The sequence below is a fragment of the Solanum lycopersicum genome, chromosome 2 (assembly GCF_036512215.1).
Source record: "Solanum lycopersicum chromosome 2, SLM_r2.1".
NCBI lineage: Eukaryota > Viridiplantae > Streptophyta > Magnoliopsida > Solanales > Solanaceae > Solanum > Solanum lycopersicum.
This window is the reverse complement of record NC_090801.1, coordinates 21,945,400-21,962,204: the sequence shown is the minus strand read 5'-3', so window position 1 is coordinate 21,962,204 and position 16,805 is coordinate 21,945,400. Positions and strand designations below refer to the sequence as shown.

At 37.1% G+C, this 16,805-nt stretch overlaps 1 protein-coding gene across 13 annotated transcripts in view; it reads right to left on the bottom strand.

Annotated features, from left to right (window-relative positions):
- Positions 1-428: 428 nt before the first annotated feature.
- Positions 429-16,805, bottom strand: part of LOC101251233 (uncharacterized) — a 34,931-nt gene continuing 18,554 nt past the window's right edge. For 10 of the 13 annotated variants that reach the window (XM_069293187.1, XM_069293184.1, XM_069293193.1 and 7 more), the window contains 18 exons: positions 16,558-16,623; positions 10,507-10,572; positions 10,102-10,216; positions 9,774-9,839; positions 9,483-9,626; positions 9,280-9,393; positions 8,922-9,030; positions 5,325-5,561; positions 4,776-4,951; positions 4,357-4,642; positions 4,174-4,264; positions 3,920-4,053; positions 3,768-3,846; positions 3,406-3,563; positions 2,782-2,904; positions 2,423-2,713; positions 724-885; positions 429-619 (listed from right to left, as the gene is read on the bottom strand). In XM_069293187.1, the coding sequence (XP_069149288.1) occupies positions 8,932-9,030; positions 9,280-9,393; positions 9,483-9,626; positions 9,774-9,839; positions 10,102-10,216; positions 10,507-10,572; positions 16,558-16,623 (670 nt within the window). In that variant the 3' untranslated portion in view covers positions 429-619; positions 724-885; positions 2,423-2,713; ... (7 more) ...; positions 5,325-5,561; positions 8,922-8,931. Of the gene's footprint in view, positions 620-723; positions 886-2,422; positions 2,714-2,781; positions 2,905-3,405; positions 3,564-3,767; positions 3,847-3,919; positions 4,054-4,173; positions 4,265-4,356; positions 4,643-4,775; positions 4,952-5,324; positions 5,562-8,921; positions 9,031-9,279; positions 9,394-9,482; positions 9,627-9,773; positions 9,840-10,101; positions 10,217-10,275; positions 10,573-16,345; positions 16,624-16,805 lie in introns of those variants that run through there. The other 3 variants (XM_069293185.1, XM_069293199.1, XM_069293198.1) reach the window with 3 other exon arrangements.

The window sequence follows — 16,805 nt, the reverse complement described above, 5'->3', positions numbered from 1 at the left end:
AAGGGATTAGGCCCAAAGACAACAAAATAGAAATATGCTTAAAATGAAATGGGCCTCCTAATCTCAACTTCGTCGACTATCTTCAATTTTTTAAACAGCGGGACATGTCCGTCAATTTTAAAGCTGGAAGACTCGATGGAGAAGTTGAGACTTTATGGCTCTCTCTCGAGATGCAAAGACAAAAGAGGAGTCCTTGGGGAACTCGACTCAATTTCACATGCAACACAAATGATGACACGAATTAGGGTACAAAATAACAAACTTTGAAAGATAACTTAACCAAAATAATTATCTAAAATAACTTTGATTTGGCCTTTGCATGAGCTGTTCTTATTTTTATACTAGATGGGGAAGGCTCGTGGCAAGCACGGGCCCAATAGTGAAAATATCAGTATTAATGAATCATTGATGATAATTGTCGCAGAAGAAAAGATAATGTGATAATGTTATATAGCATTAGAGATACTCAAAATATATGTACAACTAATACCATATTAACTAAGGTAATAAAATCAAAATATTTTTTTGACATATGAGATCAACATGTGATTGTTCACTTTCAGTTGCTGATCTTCTTCATCATTCCCAAAACCATAGCATAGGGAGTTGTTAGGGGTTCCTGAGAAAATTGTTAGTGTTAGTAAATTTAGATAGTTGAGTTGTTAATGACAAAAATGAAACCGTTCAAAAAGTATATATGACAAATGTGGGATATAATATTACCATCAAAGCTAAATAACGAAGGCTTCACAAAAAATTAACTGATTCATTTCCTGGACAAAAAGTTAACTGATTCATTTCATTCTCCCTATTGAGCAAACTTGAATCGACTGGGAATCCAAAAACTTCATTAAGCAAAAGTCACAAAATCAAGTGAGGAAGTTCCTGTAATTAGACAAATTAAGGTATGTTAAAAAGTGAAAATACAATATTCAAATTCATATCAGTTGGATGTGTCATTTCCTGTATGTAAATAGGCAATAACTCATGAGATACATGGCAGAAGTTGAGAAAGACTCAGTGTACAAACACAGGATTTCTTCAGATCCTCAGTATTTAGGGGTTAGAAATTCATATTTTCCATTGAGGTAAGGGAATTCAGTGAAACTATACAAAGATGCTCATGTAAGTAATAATGTAAAGTTCACAGAAATTAAATTGGAAAATGGTACAAATTTTGAACACAATAAATGTTAGGAAGATATATGATATGCAATTGCAGAAGCTCATCACTTGATTTAAATTGTTGGGTGATCTATTCTTTATAAGATTAAACTATAATTATTCAGAATTCTGAAGGCATATCAAAAACAAAGATGCAAACAGAGGCATGGTATGCAGCAGTTGTCTAACTTAAAAGTGCAGCAAAGTTTCCAAATACATAGCCAAACCATTGGCTCAAATATAGCAAAAAATGTAGCAAAATTTAGCTTGACACATAGAAACAATACACAGAAATTTGATCAGAAGTGTAACAAATAGTTTAGTCTAAAATTCAGCAGCAATATGATAAAAAATCAGCAACCCATGGTGTAAAATACATCAAAAAATGGAGCACAAAAAGATTAAAATGCAACAATGGTTCAACCTCAAAATGAGGTATCAAACCATAGCATCTAACCTCATCAAAGGCAACAATTAATTCTCATCAAAGACAGACAGGGCAGACACATTATCTCTATTTTTTTCCATTCCTATTTCAAGTAGTTCATGATTTATTAAACTAATTTACAATTTATCAATGACACTCTTAAATTTTATTAAATTTCAAATACTTGTAAATGTTTTGAACTGTTGCTTGATTTACATTGTTTGGTTGTCTGTTTGTTATAAGATTAAACTATAATTATTCAGAATTATGAAGGCATATCAAAAACAAAGATTTAAACAGAGGCATGGTATGCAGCAGTTGTCTAACTTAAAAGTGCAGCAAAGTTTCCAAATACATAGCCAAACCATTGGATCAAATATAGCCAAAAGTGTAGCAAAATTTAGCTTGACACATAGCAACCATAGACAGAAATTTGACCAGAAGTGTGACAAATAGTTTAGTCTAAAATTCAGCAGCAATATGATAAAAAATCAGCAACTCATGGTGTAAAATACATCAAAAAAATGGAGCACAAAAAGATTAAAATGCAACAATGATTCAACCTCAAAATGAGGTATCAAACCATAGCAGCCAACCTCATCAAAGGCAACAATAAATTCTCATCAAAGACAGACAGGGCAGACACATTATCTCAATTTTTTTCCATTCCTGTTTCAAGTAGTTCATGATTTATTAAACTAATTTACAATTTATCAATGACACTCTTAAATTTTATTAATTACAAATACATGTAAATGTTTTTAACTGTTAATCACTGTGATTTATAGTTTGATTTTGAATAATAAATGTGATAATCAGATGTAGACTGACCTTTTACAGTTTTTTTGTTGGTGTGGGTGGTTCAAATTTCAGAGTTGCATTTGAAGAACCAGCTGCAGTAGTTGTTTCTGTCACCTCCATCTCACTTATCTCCAAAGGTCTTATCTTTTTGGAATTCCTATCAATAGTGGTTGGAGAAGTATGCTGCTTTTCCATGTAGGAAATAATGGAGTAAGTCGCTTGTGTATTGTTTGAGGTACCCCAAGATGACTTCCTTAGCTGAATTTGAAATAGTTTGTTGGACAAAATCTCATGGACATGATTAACATGCAATGATTTCCTCTGTAAATGTAAAGAGTGAGAAGAAACTCTTTGTGACAATACATTTGTTGGTTGGAATAAGAGATCACCTTAGCACAGGTTATGTCAAATATGTCTTCCGCTGTCATGGAGAGTAGTTTTTCTCCCAGTTCACCAGAGAAAGATTCTGTGACTGTAGCAGTACCGTTGGTAAGATCAATTTGAAAATACACCTGAAATCATGATAAGTTAAAAATATGAGTGTTTGTTACTTTTCCTTTTTCTGACTTTTTTAGATTTGATTTAATGTGCTTTTTTCTTTTATTATTATAGGGACAATTTATGATTCTTTCTTAATACATATCAATAATGTTTGTTGTTATGTGTGTGATCTATTAATTTTAGAGGTTGAAGGATAGCGTCCTACCAAAAAGTGTTTTCGATTTTGGTACTTACATAGTTAAAGTATTACTTAATGCTTCTGTATATGTTTAGGTCTTATATTATTTTTTCAAACCTATAATTGTAGTAAATGAAGATATCTTAATGTAAAACTATTTAGAACTACTAAGCAACTAATGTAAAGTTAATTTGGTATAAACTTGTCACTATTTTCTGTTATAAATGATACACATCAGTGAACATTGCCATATATACGGGTTATCAATAGCACATAATATGTATTCCTAAGTAGATATATCAATTGAACAAAGACGAAGGAGAAGGAGAAATACCGAGGAAGTAATGTTGTTTTCCGATTGCATTTTGGACAATGTAAATCCTTTCTATCTTTTGTGCGCTTCATTTGTTTGCATCCTGAGCATTCAAGTACACAAAACTCTTGCAATTCTTCTGATATGACCATTTCTGCTTCAAGATAGAATAGTCCCATCTGTTGGGAAATATCATATACATAATACATGTTGTGTTACTGATGAATAAATAAAATTTGTTTTTATTATTTAATAAATATGCAAACTCTTAAATTATCAACATTGATTTGTTTTCTTTAGCCCTATTGTTACAACAAATAGTTGGTTTAATAGGTTCTTTAAATGCAAATTAAAGCTAGAGAATAGTGATGGAATGTTAGTACCATTTGGTGAGTTCTACTGCCTGTGGGTAATTAGGAGCTACGCGTATTGTTGAATTGTACCTACTCTGCAGTGACAACCCTGTACGACAGAAAGCTTGCATAACGTTTTGTTAATATATAAATTCTGTTGGTAAAAAGTTCAATGCATGTACCTTGAAAAGCAGAGATTCCTATATTCCTGGCAATGATTACAATAAGATCAATTTCTTTTTCCATTTTTGCTTCGATTTCATTTCCTTCAATTTCTCCAAAATCCTCCCATAGAGTGAGGAGAAATTGATTTTTTCTAAATTACCATGATAACAACCAGATGATAAGTGATGGTACGATTAAGTAAACAATAAAAGTGTTTACTTATGCAAAATATTTTCATTAAATGGGAATATATAAGGCAAAATGGGCTTACTGATTGTCACAAATGATAATTTCTCGACACTTATGATTACTGCGACCTGCGTATTTTTGAGGACTACAACGGAGAACGATTGCCAGTATATCTGTGTATATAATAAAGAATGAAATGTTGTAAGTGTGTGAATCAGTAAGCAGGTATATTTTACTGTTGTAAAAGCTAATAGGGTGGATATACCGATTTCAACAGCAGAATCAAGCATCATGTGAGGAATGCGGTCAAAGGTTGTGATATTCATCTTGGTTGGTCGTGGAAGTGGATTCTCAACACCATTAGATGGTGTGATATGTTCAATTACTGTTTCTTTGTCAATAACCCAGTAAAATTTGTGTATCGGCTTGCCGTGTGAAGTTTGGGAGATTTTGACTCTTGCGGTAGAGATGAGATAGGTATTCATGAGTTTAAGCATTTCTGCATACTGTTCAATTTCATCTTCATACAATACTGCCTTTATTTGGCATTCCTGAAAGTAAGAGTTGTAGAGATTTGAGGATAAGGTAAACTGTTTACTACGAGTAAAATAAAACAAAAAATATTCATATGAGGTGAATATTAAAAAAGGAGAATATTCATGAGATTAAATGTAATGAGCTCACTTGTTCATCTTCCAAAATCAAATTTTGGAATCTACATTTCTTGTCAGGGCTTTCTCTCGGGCGTTCGATTTCCACAATTTGAACTTTGCAAATACAATCTTGTGTTGTTGATTCTATTTGATCGAGTTCAATCTTAGTACAATGTTTGTTAGAAATATTTAACCAAGCAGTAGTATCTGCAGGATAGCATCACTATTGAGTGAAAGTCCTTTCTTTTATGTGGTTTCATGAACATGAACAACTGAATTAGGAAGAACATGCAAGAACATATTGTCCTCCACATACTGAAAGTATATAATTTGTAATGAAAGTACAATAGGAATATTTGTAATGAAATTCAGAACATGCAAGAATATAATTATCCCTAACTCAGTGAAACATTAGAAAATATAATTTCCTCAAATCTGTCTGCTAGTAATAAAATTGAAATTTTAATTGAAAATAACAAGTTTAATTTTGTCCCATATTGATTTTCTCCTTTGATGACAACTAAAATCTGCAAGAAAATTGAAAATGGGAAGAGGGAAAACATGAAAAGGAGAAAAATACCTTAGAAAGAGAGCAATATTTTTTTCTTCAGGAAAGGATGACAAGTTTGTGCTTTAATGTAATGATGTTGATGAATAATGTGTAATAATGTGTATATATATATATATATATATATAATATATATATATATTTTTTTTCTATATATAAAAATATATACAATACAAAGTAGACACGTTATACTATATAAAAGTACAGGTGCCTTCTTTAAAATTGATAGATTTGGCAGCCAATGAGATTCTGCAAAAAAAGAGAAAAAGTTATTGGATTTGATAGTAAAATTTAATGATGTATGTCAGAAAAAGAAGTTATTACATTTGAAATTTATTTTTTTATTATTAGATATATAAATTTGGAAATTGATAAATATTGAGTGGAAAATGAAAATGGCAGAAATCACTTATCTTTTTTCAAGTATATGTATTGTGTATTTATCTTGAGTGATTGCTATCAAGTTGCCTTTTAGGATTTTTTGAGAATTTATTTGAGAATTAACAGTTATTGTAACTATATAAAAATAAACTGAAAACCAGTATATAATATTTGAGGTAACAAAATGGTCGTGTAGCAAGTTTTAACTCCTGTCCAAGTTTAATTTTACAGTTGGTATGTACATATTACATAAAGCTTTCACGTCTATAAAAATCAATAAATTACTACTTGAGATAATAGATATCTTCTTACCTGGACATAACAAAATTAGTAAGACTTATTCTTTAAATTAGAAAGGACCACACAATTTGGTAGTGAACCAAGTCAGATATACTTGGTGATTGACATGTTTCAATTTGTCCAATGTTCTATTGAAGTTGTGACTGCATTCTTTAACAGTATGAGGTCTAAGTGTTGAAGCGAAAGGAAACCAAGAGAAAAGTAAAAATAGTTTTATATTCATTTAAGTACATAGCATGCAAATTCCCTGGAAACTAACTCACAAGCTAACTCACTGTGAATTCTGTAATCTGAATAGAGCAGTTGCATATACATGTGAGAAAGAGATGAGCTATTTCTTCTATCAAATAACATTGATCATATTTCAATCTTGGATCATGATAGAACCAAACATTCATTCATGTTGAAGTAGTAATAATTTATAGTCTATGTGCAATAGTTGTCTTATAAGGATTTTTTATTATTGTAATAAGCGCATAAGATCATTCCATGAATGAAACATATAAATATATAAAATACATATCAATTAATGTGCTATAAAATTTACTTTCTGTCATACAGCATGTAACGACCTGTTTAGTCGTTTTGAGCAGCAGATTTTAATTCTGGAAAAACAGGCTGAGACGACGGAACCCACGACGGAACGTCATGGGCACCATGGACCGTCGAGGGTGTCTCGTCCCAAAACATTTTGAAATTCTAAAATTTGGGTGCTGAAATCGACTCTTTGAACTCTGTGACGGACCTGCAGGACGGACCGTCACAGGCACGATGAACCGTCATGATCCACCGTTTCAAAACACTTCAGCTCCTGAGAATTTGGTACAGGGAACGATTCTCTGAACGTCGTGACTTAAGTGCAGGATGGACCGTCATAGGTACGACGGGCCGTCACAGACTCCTTAAGGAAATCGAGTATCTGACGAACCTGCATGACGGACCGTCGCAGGTGCGACGGGCCGTCATAGGTTGCGTAATCCCAGTCGGAGTCGGATTTGTGGTTAACTTTTAAAGGGGCGTTTTTGACTATTCCTGCTATAATTATATATTTCGTGGGTCTATATTAATAACTCAATTTCTTGGGGGATAAAAAAGGTAACCTTGAGTTAAATTGTGGGTTATTATTGTCATCTTTTACACTTAATTACATGTTAATTAGGGTAAAAGAAGGAGGGTTTGAATAAGAAAAGAATAGAAAGAACAGAGGAGAAAGAGAGAAACGATCGAGAGAAGTAAAAAACGAAGAGGATAGCCAAGATCTTGAGAAAATTGCTTGCTTGAATCACTAATCTTCGGTGGAGGTAGGTTATGGTTTTCATGCTTTCATAGTAAACTCTTAATAGAGAATGATATGTATTGGTAGTATTGTAAAACCCTGCTATGTGCTTAATTGTATGCATGCATGAACGTGACTATATAATTGTGATTATATTAAGCATGATGAAGTTATTGAATCCCAAATCTTGATAAAAACCTAATCTCTTTTTAATGATGATGCCTTGGTAAGGGAGAAGGCTTGATGAACTAAAGTAATGAGATTGATGATGCCTTGATAAGGGAGAAGGCTTGATGAGTTGATAGAATGAGATTAGGGGATCGGGTGTCACGAACCGACACGTAGATTTAGGGGATCGGGTGTCACGAACCGACACGTAGAATTAGGGGATCGGGTGTCACGAACCGACATGTAGATTTAGGGGATCGGGTGTCACGAACCGTCACGTAGAATTAGGGGATCGGGTGTCACGAACCGACACGTAGAATTAGGGGATCGGGTGTCACGAACCGACACGTAGATTTAGGGGAACGGGTGTCACGAACCGACACGTAGAATTAGAGGATCGGGTGTCACGAACCGACACGTAGATTTAGGGGATCGGGTGTCACGAACCGACATGTAGATTTAGGGGATCGGGTGTCATGAACCGACACATAGATTTAGGGGATCGGGTGTCACGAACCGACACGTAGAATTAGGGGATTGGGTGTCACGAACCGACACGTAGATTTAGGGGATCGGAGTGTCACGTACCGACACAAGAGGATTAATGAATATGAGGGAGCGGAGTGTAACGTACCGACACAAGAGAAATATAGATAATGAATCTTGAAAGATGTTAATATACTCAATCTAATGAACATAATTCCCAAATGAGTATGGTATTGAGGCTTGAGTCCTCATGTGTGAACTTGACGGTGATTGTTGATGATATAGTACTTGTTGTTGCTACATGTTGAGTATCATAGTTTATTTTATGATATTACTTGGTATATATTGTTTTCTATTTTGAGTTGGCCGATGATATCTACTCAGTACCCGTGTTTTGTACTGACCCCTACTTTTATGTTTTCTTCTTGTTTATTTGTGGAGTGCAGCAAACGTGCCGTCATCTTCGACTCAACCGTAACTCTAGGCAGTCTTCATTACTCCGGATATCAGGGTGAGCTAATGCTTCTAGCTTGGACTGGATCTTCCTCTTCATGTCTTGATGCCTTGAAGTTCCGGCATGGACTAGCTTTTATTTGTTTTAGCTTTTTAGAATACTCTTAGATTAGTACTTTGATCATAGATGTTCTTGTGGTGATGACTTCCAGATTTTGGGGATAATAATATTTATTGATTTTATTAATGAGTTTAAGTCTTCCGCATTATTTTATGTTGATATTACATTGAAATTTTAAGGTTTAGATTGGTTGGTTCACTCACATAGGAGGGTAAGTGTGGGTGCCAGTCGCGGCCCGGATTTGGGTCGTGACAGAGCAGTAATAATGAACACAATTCCTGAACGAATATATTCATTCTAGACCTATATCCCAACCTTATTGAAGAAGTGATGATCACAACATTTTAAGAAGTTAGACATGTTTCATTTGGTAAAACATGAATTATCAAATAATGAGCACTATTGTGGCTATGAAGGAACTTACTATTTCAAGACTAAGCTCCATCGTTGTTGGGCGTAAATAGTGTGAAGTTTTGAGTATGGGCAAACAGATAATGTAACATGTGGAATTGATTTTGAGAAAAGACAGATTCCTGCAAAAATCAAGTAAAATCATTATGCAGTCAAAATCTCAATGGTTAATCAACCATTAAGTGCTAACTCATTAGAAGGAAAAGGAGGATGGTTTCCAAATCGCATAAAAACATGTACAAGTTCTCTTTATTTTTAGTAAAACATGTGCAAATTCAGAAAAACCAGTTCAAAAAATAGAGGAAGTTACAATAGAAATTTAATAATTACAGCATAGTAAAGCAAACAAAACATTCATGTAAAGTGGTTACCTCGTTTTTAGCAGCAACATCTTTCTCACCACCTTGAACTGGCTTCAATGCAAGTTTAAGGTAGTCCTGCGGAGTTATTTTGCGGTTATCCTTGACCCAATCCAAATAAAAATCCTTTTGCAGAAAAGAAAAATGTATTTTAATAGTTTCATAAACAAGAACAGAAGAAAATCTACAATGATAATAAACAAATTGTGAATTACTCTAGGCAACCAAATGAAGACTGGGGAGAACTGCCTAAGCTTAGAAGCACTGGCCTTTCCTCCAGAGGCTCTAACACGAATATGCCTAGTCATTTCAGTGACAAGAGAGAGGCAGTCAAGCGCAACTTCATCGATACCTCCCATCTAAATTACAGGATTAAAGAGATTATCAGGACAACTAACAAACAAACTGACTGTAGCAACAAGGAAATTTACTGAATCCTGAGGCAGAAGGGTTGAAAATCGCATATCAAAAGAAGCAAACGAAATCCAAGTTTCAGTGCTCCTAACCTGGTTATATACAAACATACTTGAAAGAAGGACTGCCAGGGAGAATATCTTTGTGCTATATGTACCCTGTCAAAAAGCAAAAAAAAACAGAAATTTTTTGAGACAACAATAAAACAAAAATTTATAAAAGGCAAAAGTCAGTGACAGGAAGGATAGAAAGGACAGAGGAAAAAACAAGGCATGTTCTGGAGTTATAGAGCTAGTTCCTTTAGTTTGTGAAAAGTTTAGCTATACAAAGGTATGACAATGTAATATATAAACATATAGCATGTTCTAGGTTAGTATCCTCCTTTAGAAAACCAATAATGTTAAAAGGGTGGAAACTAACCGTTTGATCATAAGCATCAATTCCTTCTGTGTCCAGCAGTAATAAGTTGTATTCTATTCCATCAAGAGTTGTTACGACCCAAACCGGGATGCGACTGGCACCAACACTTACCCTCCTATGTGAGCGAACCAACCAATCTAAACCGTAACATTTCAATGTAATAACAACAGAAAATAATGCGGAAGACTTAAACTCATTAATAAAACCAATTCAATAACTATCAATATTCAACATCTATTATTCCCAAAACCTGGAAGTCATCATCACAAGAACATCTACCATCAAATGACTAAACTAAGAGTATTCTAAAAGCTAAAAATACATAAGAAGCTAGTCCATGCCGGAAGTTCAAGGCATCAAGACTTGAAGAAGAAGATCCAGTCCAAGCTAGAAGCATTAGCTCACCCTGAATTTCCGATGTAGTAAGACTGGCTTGAATTACTGTTGAGTTGAAGACGATGGCACGTTTTGCTGTACTCCACAAATAAACAAGAAGAAAACATAAAAGTAGGGGTCAGTACAAAACACGGGTACTGAGTAGATATCATCGGCCAACTAAAAATAGGGAACAATATATATCAATATTATCGTAAATCAACTATAAAACTCAACATGTAGCCACAACAAGTATTATAATCATCAATAAGTACCATCAAGTTCATCCATGAGGGCTCAAGCCTCAACACCATACTCATTTGGGAATTATGTTCGTTAGATTGAGTATATTAACATCTTTCAAGATTCATTATCTTTAATTCTCTTTTGTCGGTACGTGACACTCCGATCCCTCATATTCATTATTCCTCTTGTGTCGGTACGTGACACTCCGATCCCCTATATCTACGTGTCGGTTCGTGACACTCGATCCCCTAATTCTACGTGTCGGTTCGTGACACCCGATCCCCTAATTCTACGTGTCGGTTCGTGACACCCGATCCCCTAATTCTACGTGTCGGTTCGTGACACCCGATCCCCTAATTCTACGTGTCGGTTCATGACACCCGATCCCCTAATTCTACGTGTCGGTTCGTGAAACCCGATCCCCTAATTATACGTGTCGGTTCGTGACACCGGATCTCCTAATTCTACGTGTCGGTTCGTGACACCCAATCCCCTAATTCATTCTGTAAATCATCAGGCCTTCTCTATACAAAGGCATCATCAATCCCATTACTTTAATTCATCAAGCCTTCTTCTATACCAAGGAATCATCAATCCCATTACTTTAATTCATCAAGACTTCTTCTATACCAAGGCATCATCATTAATAATGTATATTAAAGTTTCCTTTCAAGATTTGGGATTCAATATTTTCATCATGCTTATCTTATCACAATCACATAATCATATTTACGCAAACATACAATTAAGCATATAGTAGGGTTTACAATACTACCAATACATATCATTCTCTATTAAGAGTTTACTATGAAAGCATGAAAACCATAACCTACCTCCACCGAAGAATTGGAATCAACAAGCAATCTCCCAAGCTTTGATGTTTTCCTCTTCTTCTCGATCGTTTCTCTCTCTCCCTCAATCGATCAATCTATCTCTCTCTTTTCTTTTCTCTTTTCTTATTCAAAACCCTCTTTCTTTTACCCCAAATTGACATATAATAAGGAATAAAAGATGGCAATAATACCCCACTAATTAACTTAGGGTTACCTCTTTTAACCCCCAAGAATTTGAGTTATTAATATAAACCCACGAAATCTATAATTAAGGAAAGAATAGTCCCAAACGTCCCTTAAAACGTGTAAGGAAATCCGATTCTGCCTGGGATTTCCGCAACCTGTGACGGGCCGTCGTGCCTGCGACGGTCCGTCCTGCAGGTCGTCGCAGAGTTCAGAGACCCAAATTTCCACCAAGGGTCTGTGACGGTCCGTCACACCTGTGACGGTCCGTCCTGCCATTCCACCACAAAGTTCAGAGAGTCGATTTTTAGTACCCAATTTCAGATTTTCTAAGTGTTTTGAAACGAGACCCTGCGACGGTCCGTCGTGACCACGACGGTTCTGCCAGTTTTTCCAGAAATAAAGTCTGCTGCTCAAAACGACTAAACGGGTCGTTACATTAGATACCAATTTACCCATCGTTCATCCCCGAACGATCAAAAGAAGGAAAACCAGGGCGAAAAGGAGTACCTGAATCTTTAAACAGATGTGGGTATCTTTCTTGCATATCTTCCTCCTTCTCCCAAGTGGTTTCTTCAACCGGTCGATTCTTCCATTGCACCTTGATGGATGCAATCTCTCTTGACCTCAACTTGCGAACTTCTCTATCTAAGAAAGCAACAGGCTCCTCCTCAAAAGACAAGTTCTCATCAACCAAAACTGAATCCCAACGGATAATGTAGTTTCCATCCCCATGGTATCTTTTCATCATCGACACATGGAATACCGGATGCACTCAGGACAGCCCTGGAGGCAAGGCTAACTCATAAGCCACCTCTCCTACTCGCTTAAGTACTTCAAATGGTCCAATGTACCTTGGACTTAGTTTACCCCTTTTTCCAAACCGCATCACCCCTTTCATGGGTGAAACTTTCAACAAGACTTGTTCACCTTCCATGAACTCTAAGTCTCTAACCTTTCGATCTGCATATTCTTTTTGTCTACTTTGCGCCGCTAGAAGCTTTTCTTGAATAGACCTCACTTTTTCCATCGAATCCCTCAAGAGATCAGTACCCCAAGGTCTGACCTAGAACGCATCAAACCAACCAATGGGAGACCTACATCTCCTACCATACAATGCTTCAATTGGCGCCATATCAATGCTTGAGTGATAGCTGTTATTGTATGAAAACTCCGCTAAGGGTAAGAAGCTATCCCAATGGCCACCAAATTCTATCACACACGCACGAAGCATATCCTCCAACACTTGAATTGTTCGCTCAGACTGACCATCGGTTTGGGGATGGAACGCGGTACTAAGGTCCAACCTAGTACCCAATTCCGCATGCAATGTTTTCCAAAACTTAGAAGTAAACTGCGTACCTCTATCTGATATGATGGATAGTGGAACCCCATGCAATCGAACGATTTCTGAGATATAGATCTTGGCTAACTTCTCGGCATTGTAAGTCACCTTAACTGGAATAAAATGAGCAGATTTAGTTAACCTATCAACAATCACCCAAATGGAGTCATACTTACCCATTGTCTTCGGAAGACCAACCACAAAATCCATTGCAATTCTTTCCCACTTCCATTCCGGAATGGGCATTCTCTAAAGTGTTCCTCCGGGCCTTTGGTGTTCATACTTTACTTGTTGGAAGTTTGGACATTTGGCAATAAAATCCACAATGTCACGCTTCATTCTACTCCACCAAAAGTGTTGCTTTAGGTCACGATACATCTTGGTTGCGCCCGGATGTATAGAATACCTTGAACTATGAGCCTCTGTCAGAATAGTGTTGATCAAACCATCGACGCGGGGTACACATACCCTTCCCTTGATTCTCAAAACACCTTCCTCATTTATTAGTGCTTCCTTAGCCTCTCCTCGCAATACCTTATCTTGGATTCTGCGCAGTTTCTCATCATCGAACTGTCTTCCCTTAATTTTGTCAAGAAAGGAAGATCTTGCCTCCACCGAAGCCAGCAATCCTCCCTTCTCATTTACTTCTAATCTCATCAAGTCATTAGCTAGAGTTTGAACCTCTCTAGCCAATGGGCGTCTAGAAGCTTGCAAGTGAGCTAGACTTCCCATGCTTCCCGCCTTCCTACTTAAAGCATCAGCTACAACATTCGCCTTCCCCGGATGATACAAGATATTGATATCGTAGTCCTTTAGTAACTCCATCCATCTCCTCTGTCTTAAGTTCAAATCTTTCTGAGTAAAGACATACTGAAGGCTACGATGATCCGTGTAGACCTCACACTTAACCCCATATAAATAGTGTCTCCATTGTTTTAATGCAAACACTACCGCGTCCAATTCCAAATCATGAGTGGGATAGTTACGTTCATGCACTTTTAATTGTCTTGAAGCATAAGCAATCACACTCTTCTCTTGCATTAGTACTGCACCCAAACAAGAATAGGATGCATCATAATAAACAATGAAGTTCTTACCCTCTACTGGCAAGGTGAGAATGGGTGCGGTAGTCAACAAAGTCTTGAGCTTCTGAAAGCTTTCTTCACATTCATCCGACCATACAAATGGGACATTCTGCTTAGTCAAGTTCGTCAATTGGGAAGAGATAGAAGAGAATCCCTTGACGAATCGGCGGTAGTAGCTAGCTAACCCAACAAAGCTCCTTATTTCTGACACATTAGTAGGTCTTACCCAATTCTTCACTGTCTCAATCTTAGAAGGATCCACCATCACTCCATCCTTAGAAACCACGTGCCCCAAGAAGGACACTGCATCTAGCCAAAACTCACACTTAGAGAACTTGGCATAAAGCTTTTTCTCCCTCAACATTTCCAATACCATTCTCAAATGCTCTTCATGTTCCTTCTTGCTCTTTGAGTATACCAATATATCATCAATAAATACGATCACGAAGAGGTCCAAATATTGTTTAAAAATCCCGTTCATCAAGCTCATGAACGCAGCAGGGGCATTCGTAAGACCAAAAGACATCACTACAAATTAATAATGCCCATACCTTGTTCGAAAAGCAGTCTTTGGCACATCCGTTGCCCGTATTTTCAACTGATGATAACCGGATCTCATGTCAATCTTAGAGAAGACACAAGCACCTTGTAACTGATCGAACAAGTCATCAATGCGAGGAAGAGGATACTTGTTCTTTATGGTTACCTTATTCAGTTGTCTGTAGTCTATGCACATTCGAAAACTCCCATCCTTCTTCTTCACAAACAAAACCGTAGCACCCCAAGGAGATGCACTTGGTCTATTGAAGCATTTGCTCAACAACTCTTGAAGTTGGGCTTTTCACTCCCTCTACCTCTATCACGAAGTCCACCACTTCTTGAAAGGATTTCGCTGTAGCCGCTACCTGTAAGGCTGAAATCCGCAACTCTGATCTCAACCCCTTCACAAAACGGCGAATCCGCTCTTGTGGATTGAAACAAAGTTGGGTGGCATACCTTGATAATGCACGAAACTTAGCCTCATATGCAGTAACCGACATCCTACCTTGCTCTAGGCTCAGGAACTCATCCCTTTTCCTATCCCTCAAGGTTCGGGGGATATACTTCTCCATGAACAAGCTAGAGAATGAGGCCCAAGTCATAGGTGGTGCCTCTGTTGGTTGACACTCAACATGTGACCGCCACCACATTTTGGCGTTCCCTTCAAACTGATAAGTCACAAACTCAACACCAAACTGTTCTACTATACCCATCTTGTGTAGTAGCTCATGACAGTCAACCAGAAAATCATAGGCATCCTCAGATTCAGCAACCTTGAAGACTGGAGGTTTCAACTTCAAGAACTTACTGAAAAGTTCATGTTGATCATTTGTCATTATAGGCCTTGTAGTCAGACGAGGAAACGTGCCTATTTCCAATGGAACATCCATGCGGGGAGCCGCAACAGTTGACTGTTGTACTTCTGGACCCTGAGGTGCTGGTGCAGAAAACACTGGAGGTGTTTGACCTTGATCAGATAACCCACTAAGATAAGCAAGAACCTGATTTATCATCTCTGGGGTAGGTTGGGGTGGTAGTTCCTCATTCTGCACTTGCTCAGTTTCCCCTTCCTCACCCTCTCTTACTACTTCTTCAGTCGGTGGACGAGTCACCGCCCTAGTATCAGATGGGCTAGATGCTCGTCCTCTTCCTCTAGAGGACGTCCTCCCACGACCTCTACCACGGCCTCTTGCCGCTACTCTTCCTCGAGCCACAGCCCCTGTGGCTGGCTCAGACGCTTCTTGTCTTGCCGATGTTAGTGTTGGCGCAGTCGTTGCTCTAGTTCTAACCATCCGCGAAAGAGAGTGAAGATGGTCAGATACCAATTTGTATTACCTAGATACCAATTGGACTCAAGTAGTAGCACGAAAGAAAGAATGAAAGAGTGAAATTTTCCTAAAGTCTTATAGCCTCTCAAAGAAAAGTAAGGGCGTCCCCCTACCGTTCCTTAAGACTCTACTAGATCTTTTCTTGTGTGATGAGACCAACGAACCTAATGCTCTGATACCAAGTTTGTCACGACCCAAACCGGGTTGCGACTGGCACCCACACTTACCCTCCTATGTGAGCGAACCAACCAATCTAAACCTTAACATTTCAATGTAATAACAACAGAAAATAATGCGGAAGACTTAAACTCATTAATAAAACCAATTCAATAACTATCAATATTCAACATCTATTATTCCCAAAACCTGGAAGTCATCATCACAAGAACATCTACAATCAAATGACTAAACTAAGAGTATTCTAAAAGCTAAAAATACATAAGAAGCTAGTCCATGCCGGAAGTTCAAGGCATCAAGACTTGAAGAAGAAGATCCAGTCCAAGCTAGAAGCATTAGCTCACCCTGAATTTCCGATGTAGTAAGACTGGCTTGAATTACTGTTGAGTTGAAGACGATGGCACGTTTTGCTGTACTCCACAAATAAACAAGAAGAAAACATAAAAGTAGGGGTCAGTACAAAACACGGGTACTGAGTAGATATCATCGGCCAACTCAAAATAGGGAACAATATATATCAACATTATCGTAAATCAACTATAAAACTCAACATGTAGCCACAACAAGTATTATAATCATCAATAAGTACCAT